At 47.5% G+C, this 8,535-nt stretch overlaps 1 protein-coding gene across 1 annotated transcript; it reads right to left on the bottom strand.

Annotated features, from left to right (window-relative positions):
* Nucleotides 1-2,134: 2,134 nt before the first annotated feature.
* LOC138365932 (uncharacterized) lies at nt 2,135-8,075 on the bottom strand. The gene is made up of 4 exons (XM_069326647.1): nt 8,029-8,075; nt 6,750-6,852; nt 4,095-4,225; nt 2,135-2,352 (listed from the first exon to the last, which is right to left on the bottom strand). Exons 1-4 carry the CDS (start codon nt 8,073-8,075, stop codon nt 2,193-2,195), a joined length of 441 nt encoding a protein of 146 aa, XP_069182748.1. The 3' UTR covers nt 2,135-2,192.
* Between the last annotated feature and the right edge of the window lie 460 nt (nt 8,076-8,535).

The following is an 8,535-nucleotide window of genomic DNA, read 5'->3' as shown; positions in this document are numbered from 1 at the left end:
ATGACCAAACACTTGGACCACTGGAGGATCGACCGCTGACCTGCAATATATGAGATCGACGACCAGTCCACATATGATCCACTTAACTGTATACAGTAGCGTGGCGATCCACGAAAGCAGTTTGAAGGAACCTGGGCTGCTCTCAGAACACTGCACCTACATCAGAGAAGTCGACGAGTACACAGCACTCACGTGGAACCCCCAGTTCATAAAATACAGCAAGAAAAAATCGAGCGTCAAAATATTTTCTGCAAGACTAGTCGGTTAGCTAAATTAGCTCTTAGTTACCTAAGTTAGCTCTTACTTAGCTAAGTTAGCTAACTAAGTTACTAAGTTAACTAACTAAGTTACTACTACTAAGTTAGTTACACAGTTTTAAATGTAGATTTGATAGAGCCCAGTAGGCTCAGGAACCTGTATACCAGTTGATTGACAGTTGAGAGGCGGGACCAAAGAGCCAAATTTCAACCCCCGCAAGCACAATTAGGTGAGTACACACACACACCCAGCTGTAACTGTGTCGGGCGCGAGGCCCCCCCCCCCCCCCCCCCCCGCCGGCATCACCTGGCGGAGAGTGTAAGCAATGTTCAAGACTAATGAGGAGGAGGAAGAAGAAGAAGGTGTTCACGTCCCTCCTTCCAATATTGAAGTCTCGGTTCTCTGATTACGGGTCACGGTCAATGGCTGTCGGTGACACGGGAGATAATCAGGAAGTGTCTAGACACCCTTAATCCCTTTAGAGTCTATAATCGAAAGGCTCTACGACAGAGTCGAAAACAGCTTTATCATTGTAGTCACCACGTGGAGTGTGTCTCTGTTCACGCAGCTAATACTTAAGCTTGGCGCACTCACACCTTGAAGGATGATCACAGCTTGTGTGTAATGCACAAGCACCAGGCATCGTTTACATTTATGCTTTTCAATCTAGTAATGTTGGATTCTAAATGACTGATGTCTGTTTACTCCCAGACACCATGAAAGATGCATGGGAGATAAAATTGTCTGAAATTTGAACTATATTTTATATTTTTCTTCTTGCAAATGTCTAAGGCCAGTAAGATATAGTTTACACGGTAGAAATAAAAAGGAAGTCTAAGAAATATAGTGAATATTCGAGCAAGAATCTTTGATATATATATATACTTTTCTGGTTATTGTTGCCACCCTCAGGCCACCCCCCGGTGTTGCCACCCTCAGGCCACCCCCCGGTGTTGCCACCCTCAGGCCACCCCCAGGTGTTGCCACCCTCAGGCAACCCCCCGGTGTTGCCACCATCAGGCCACCCCCCGGTGTTGCCACCCTCAGGCCACCCCCAGGTGTTGCCACCCTCAGGCAACCCCCCGGTGTTGCCACCCTCAGGCCACCCCCCGGTGTTGCCACCCTCAGGCCACCCCCAGGTGTTGCCACCCTCAGGCCACCCCCAGGTGTTGCCACCCTCAGGCAACCCCCCGGTGTTGCCACCCTCAGGCCACCCCCAGGTGTTGCCACCCTCAGGCAACCCCCCGGTGTTGCCACCCTCAGGCCACCCCCAGGTGTTGCCACCCTCAGGCAACCCCCCGGTGTTGCCACCCTCAGGCCACCCCCAGGTGTTGCCACCCTCAGGCCACCCCCAGGTGTTGCCACCCTCAGGCAACCCCCCGGTGTTGCCACCCTCAGGCCACCCCCAGGTGTTGCCACCCTCAGGCAACCCCCCGGTGTTGCCACCCTCAGGCCACCCCCAGGTGTTGCCACCCTCAGGCAACCCCCCGGTGTTGCCACCCTCAGGCCACCCCCAGGTGTTGCCACCCTCAGGCCACCCCCAGGTGTTGCCACCCTCAGGCCACCCCCCGGTGTTGCCACCCTCAGGCCACCCCCAGGTGTTGCCACCCTCAGGCCACCCCCAGGTGTTGCCACCCTCAGGCCACCCCCAGGTGTTGCCACCCTCAGGCCACCCCCAGGTGTTGCCACCCTCAGGCCACCCCCAGGTGTTGCCACCCTCAGGCAACCCCCCGGTGTTGCCACCCTCAGGCCACCCCCAGGTGTTGCCACCCTCAGGCAACCCCCAGGTGTTGCCACCCTCAGGCCACCCCCCGGTGTTGCCACCCTCAGGCCACCCCCAGGTGTTGCCACCCTCAGGCCACCCCCAGGTGTTGCCACCCTCAGGCCACCCCCAGGTGTTGCCACCCTCAGGCAACCCCCAGGTGTTGCCACCCTCAGGCAACCCCCGAGGTGTTGCCACCTACCTGACGCTGTCCTTGAAAGTTGAGGGCGGTGATGCGAGGCTGGAGGCCCAGCTTGATGAAGTACCACACCACTCCCACGGGCCCGACAGGCAGGTTCAGACTCACAGCCAGCCGCACCTTCCCACAGCTCCTGTCGCCGACATGACAAACTATTGCATTAATGTATTTACATATTCGTACATTGAAACGTTGATTGTAACCATGATATATATGTGCTTCAGCCTACAGTTTAGACTATATTGTCTTGTGTATGATTCCTCTGTCCTGTGTGACAGTCGAATACCAGCATTATCCTCACTCTAATAAGACCTAATTGAATTCCTCAGATTAGGCAAAATTGTAACCTCGGTTGCTGTATAATCACAATAGAATCGTTTATCAAGGGGGCTGAATCATTTATTAAACATAAGCAAATAATGGAGGTTATTTTATTAAAAGTTAGCAGCTAGATATATGTAGAATAGAAATAGCTTAGGCTATTCTATTCTTTGGGGAATGGGTATTATTATCTCAGTAAACTTACTTGAACTTGACATATGCATAGAAACAGTACAAATTAATAAAAACGGAATAAATGATCCCGAAATAAGAGAGTTCATTTTACAAACAATTACTTTAAACACATCCAGTACTAATATACTCTAAAATATATATATACGGAGGCATTTAACAATTATGAACTGATTTATGGAACAATGTCTTTACTTCATATTTCAGGAGGTTTTTTTACAGAATATAACCCACGATGTTTGCTTCCTAAATCTATGGCTAAAGGAAGCAACACACTTCCCTCTAACCTGACCTGGAGATAGCCTAATGATTGGTTATCCCACGAAACCTCTTCATGACTTGAACAAATTAATCTCCTCTCCTCTTGACAGGAGACAATTGGACTACCTTCCTAATTTAGGCCTTCACAGTTTACCTAAATTTCTGCTGGCCTCCATGGGGACAAGAAGCCTGTGGCTTGTTAAAAGCCCCCCCCCCCCATTGTTTCTGAGGATTTTTTTTCCAACTGGATTTTAAACTGAAGAATTGTCTATTAATTTAGTTTCTGCGGGTATGAGGTTCCATGGGTTTATAACATTATGAGTGAAAAAGCATCTTTTGTTTTCTATCCGACAATGAGACTTGATGAGCTTGAAGTTGTTATATGCATTACATTTGAACCTTTGACAAAAAGTGGATTGGATTAATATCCTCCAACTTGTTTAGTATGTTAATGGTCTCGACGAGGGGAGGCCTGTCCTCCCTGGTGTTAGTATTCTGGCCCTCAATCGTTCCTGGTATGAGCGTCGACTTAGTTCTGGGATGATTTTTGTCGCTCGGTGTTAAGCTTTCTCCAAAGCGCACATGTTCCTTTGACGGCGCTCAATGTTCAGATTCAGTAGTGCAGACGTGGGTGCATCAGAGACTTGTACAGGTATACACCTCATCACACTATACCCACGAGTAGACTTTAGTACACTTGTAAACCATAATATCTTCTTAAAACTAAAATAAAATGCAGAACTCTTATAATTGGATAGATGGACAGCAGCCAATCTTTCAGCCAATGCAGAAGCAAAAGAGAGATGGAGTTGATCTGGCATGGTGCAAGGGAATGCAGAGTATCTGTTAAACAAGGTAGTAGTAGGCATCCATCAGTCTCAGGAGACTATGGAAATGCGCTCTGGTTGTCGGTCTGGAGTGGCCTCTCCAGGGCGCAAAGCCAGGGTAGGTTGATTCGGTAGGCACCACAGAACCGTAGCCTACACGAGCTTACCACTTCAGAGGAATTAAAAGTGAATGGAATGTCCTTCCTCAGCGAAGCAGGCCAAGGACCGGAGCCAAACTAACCATGCAAGAGAAGAGTAACCAACGCCGGCTTACCTGACGACGTAGCAGCAGAGGATATGTTCGGCTGGGTCTCGAAGGAAACTAGTGGCAAGATTTTTGTGATGGGGCGTCCACTTGAGTCGGGACTTCTCCGGAAGCTGCGTCAGCGCTTCCACCAGATCCAGCTGTATGGAATACTAACACCCTGAAATATCGGCAGTAAATACCGTAGTGAAATAGTGTTTTGAAAATAATACGCAATAATGTGCCACGATATCGCTTGATAATTACGCTGCGGAGAGATTGCTTGGCGCACCAAGTTTCAATACTGATGCTTGTCAGGTGACTGTCTGGTATACATCTGAATGTGCCAGAATTCGTGCATCATACGTGGGTCTTTTATGCAATGGTAGACTGCGAGTATGATGTACTTGGCTTGCACCAGAAACTTGTCTCGTGCGGGTATATGTCCCCCCCATCCTGATACTTGTTGTCACTTAATGTCAGGTGTCTGCGAAGAGTATACTTAAAATGTCAGGTGTCTGTCAAGAGTATCCTTAAAAATGTCAGGTGTCTGCCAAGAGTATCTTTAAAAATGTCAGGTGTCTGTCACGAGTATCCTTAAAAATGTCAATTGTCTGCCAAGAGTATTCTTAAAATGTCAGGTGTCTGCCACGAGTATCCTTAAAATGTCACACAGTGTCACACGTGAAGATAATCATATGTGTGTGTGTCCAAGATGACTGTCACACAGATGACTCAAGTGACAATGATATCATGTGTATCCCAGGTTTGTGTACCAGACGTGTACCATACAGATACACAGAGAATGACAAGGAGGTGTGTGAAGAACTCAACAAGATATTCCAGAAGGTCTTCATAATAGAGCAAGGAGAAGCCCTTGTACTAAGAGAGGAGGCGGCAACCCGAGCAACCTTGGATGAATTTGAGCTCACACCAGTGAGGAAGTCAAAAGAAATATGTTAGAGTTGAATGTGACAAAGGCTGTTAGGCCTGGCAGAATCTCATCATGGATACTAAAAGAGGGTCTAGAAGCACTAAGTGTGCCACTCTCTATGGTGTATGACAGGTCACTAGAAACAGGAGACCTACCGGAAAGCTAAAAGACAGCTAATGTAGTCCCAATATACAAAAAAGGGTGACAGGCAAGAGTCACTGAACTATAAGCCAGTTTCCCCTAACTTGTATACCATGCAAGGTGATGGAGAAGATCGTGAGGAAAAAGCTCATATAAAATCTGGAGACAAGGAGCTTTGTAGCACACCACCAGTATAGGTTCAGCGATGGTAAATAGTGTTTCACAGGTTTAATAGAATTCTATGACCAGGCGACAGAAATTAGGCAAGAAAGAGAAGGAAGAGCAAACTGCATTTTCTTGGACTGTCAGAATGCTTTTGACACAGTACCCCATAAAAGGCTGTTACAAAAGTTTGAGCAACAGGCAGGAGTAAAAGGTAAGGTGCTCCAGTGGATAAGGGAGTATCTAAGCAATAGGAAACAGCGAGTAACTGTGAGGGGGATGGGGGAGGGAGACATCTTAGTGGCGAGATGTCAATAGCAGAGTTCCACAGGGTTGGACCCTGGTACTTGGACCCATCCTGTTTCTGATATATGTAAACGATCTTCCAGAGAAAATAGACTCATTCCTCTCAATGTTTACTGATGATGCAAAAATTATGAGAAAAATCAAGACAGATGAAGGTAAACAGAGACTGCAGGACGACCTGGACAAACTGGACGAATAGTCTAGAAAATGGCTACTAAAGTTTAACTCAGGAAAGTGTAAAGTAATGAAATTAGGTGAAGGAAGCAGGAGGCTAAACACAAGGTAACATTTGGGAGGTGAAATATTGAAAAGAGTCAAATATAGAGAAAAACTGGGGGGTTGATATCACACCGAACCTGTCCCCAGAGGCCCACATCAAAAGGATATCATAAACGGCAGATGTTAGATTGGCCAACATAAGAACTGTCTTTAGAAACCTGTGTAAGGAATCATTCAGAACCTTATATATCACCTATGTCAGACCAATCCTGAAGTATGCAGCTCCACCCTGGAGGCCATATCTAGTTAAACACATGACAAAGTTGGAGAAGATTCAGAGGTATGCCACCAGACTAGTCCCAGAACTTGTAGGTATGAGCTACAAGGATAGGCTACAAGAGGTAATCCTCACGTTCCTGTTAGACAGTCAAGTAAGGGAAGACATGATCACTACCAACAAAATTCTCAGAGTAATTGACAGGGAGGACAAACTATTAAGCATGGGTGGAACACGAACAAGTGGGACACAGGTGGAAACTGAGTACCCAAATGAGCCACATGATATTATAAAGAATTGTTTTCAGTGTCAAAGTAGTTAACAGATGGAATGTACTAGGCACTGATGTGGTGGAGGTAGACTCCATACACAGTTGTAAACGTAGATATGATAGAGCCCAGTAGCCTGAAGAACCTGTGCTCCAGTTGACAGTTGAGAGGCGGGACTAAAGCGCCCAAAATCAACTCCCGCCCCCTCCCCCCCGCAAGCACAACTAGGTAAGTACAACTAGGTGAGAACAGGCGCCCCACGCCACCGTCCTTTTTTTTTTTTGAGTAAAGATGATAGAGAGGCACAGGTGACAGGAAGTTTAGAAGTGGGAAACACAGTGCTAGCCACCGTCCCACGGTCGAGAAACATTACTCACCGCCTCCGTCAGCAGTTCCTGCTCTAAGGCCGAGCGTTGAGCCTCCAGGTGCGCCTCCTCATCGAACTCCTCCTCCTCTTCCTCCTCTTCCTCCTCCTCTTCGCTGTGGAGAAACAGGTGAACACTGTCAGCGCCTGCGTGACCTGTCTAACATGGTCAGCGTGCTGCACGCTTAGTTGGTGTCCACTACTGCTGATTCAATTCATTAAATCGTGTAATTCTCTCACGCCTAAAACTTTTACATCTCATTGCTTAAGATTATACATTAGTGCATATTAATTCGATGAACCTGCCTTGGGAACAAAATACTCAAGACCTAACCCCCGCCCCCCTAACAAGAGGGGGGGAGGGGGTTAGCTTTAACTTTAGGCTTACGTGTTGAGGCCTAACTTTATAACAATAAAGTTAGGCCTCAACACGTAACAAAGAAAACTTGAACCTGACACATGTAACACACGTAAGTTAAGTCCGACCTCATACCACCGAAGACCATTCCTAAAGGGAATGGTTCCTGAACGGAATGGTTCTTTTTTTTTAAGCTTTTATAACTCGAAATTACTTTGCTAAAGCTTAGACCTAATCTTTCTGTCGACTCTTAGACCTGAACGAATATTACAGCTTACAATCGACCCCTTAAGACTAACAAAGTCTGACTTTATAAATGAAGTCTACCAACACTTTACATTTGACTTCAAGACTAATGTCTTGATGTAAGTCAAATGTATATATATATCAAGTCACCATGATATATATTCTGCTAGAAGGTTGTCGTATACCGTTATATGGTCGCTATATATCATTCCAAATTCGTCGTATACTGCTATATCGTCGTCGTATGTGCTGTATGGTCGTTGTATAGTGATATTTGGGGTCTCTGTAGTAGTGTTGGGTTCGTTCTCGACTCACAGTTGGGCTCGAAAGAAATGATTGGGCACGCTTCCTATCACCTAATAGTCCTGTTCACCTAGAAGCAATATATATATATAGTCGTATGAACGTCGTATATCGTAGTATGGTCGACGTATATAGTGGTATGGTCGTCGTGTACCGGGATATATCGTGATGTGGTCGTCATGTACCGGGATATATCGTGATGTGGTTGTCACGTGCCGGGATATACTGTGATATGGTCGTCATGTACCGGGATATATCGTGATGTGGTCGTCGTGTACCGGGATATATCGTGGAATGGTCGTCGCGTGCCAGGATATACTGTGATATGGTCGTCGTATACCGGGATATATCATAGCCGCCGTCAACCACAGGAAGGGCAACTCACCTGGCAATATCAGCGTACTCCGGCGGCTCCTCCTCTGGCATGTCCATCTTGGCGACGTTTTAGTGGGTCTGGGCACCATCAACGGTGGGGTCTGGGCACCATCAACGGTGTGGTCTGGGCACCATCAACGGCGTGGTCTTATCACCATCAACGGTGTGGTCTGGGCACCATCAACGGTGTGGTCTGGGCACCATCAACGGTGTGGTCTGGGCACCATCAACGGTGGGGTCTGGGCACCATCAACGGTGGGGTCTGGGCACCATCAACGGTGTGGTCTGGGCACCATCAACGGTGTGGTCTGGGCACCATCAACGGTGTGGTCTGGGTACCATCAACGGTGTGGTCTGGGGACCATCAACGGTGTGGTCTGGGCACCATCAACGGTGTGGTCTGGGCACCATCAACGGTGTGGTCTGGGTACCATCAACGGTGTGGTCTGGGCACCATCAACGGTGTGGTCTGGGCACCATCAACGGTGTGGTCTGGGCACCATCAACGGTGTGGTCT

The sequence above is a fragment of the Procambarus clarkii genome, chromosome 18 (assembly GCF_040958095.1).
Source record: "Procambarus clarkii isolate CNS0578487 chromosome 18, FALCON_Pclarkii_2.0, whole genome shotgun sequence".
Taxonomy (NCBI): domain Eukaryota; kingdom Metazoa; phylum Arthropoda; class Malacostraca; order Decapoda; family Cambaridae; genus Procambarus; species Procambarus clarkii.
This window is presented reverse-complemented; position numbering and strand designations above follow the sequence as displayed.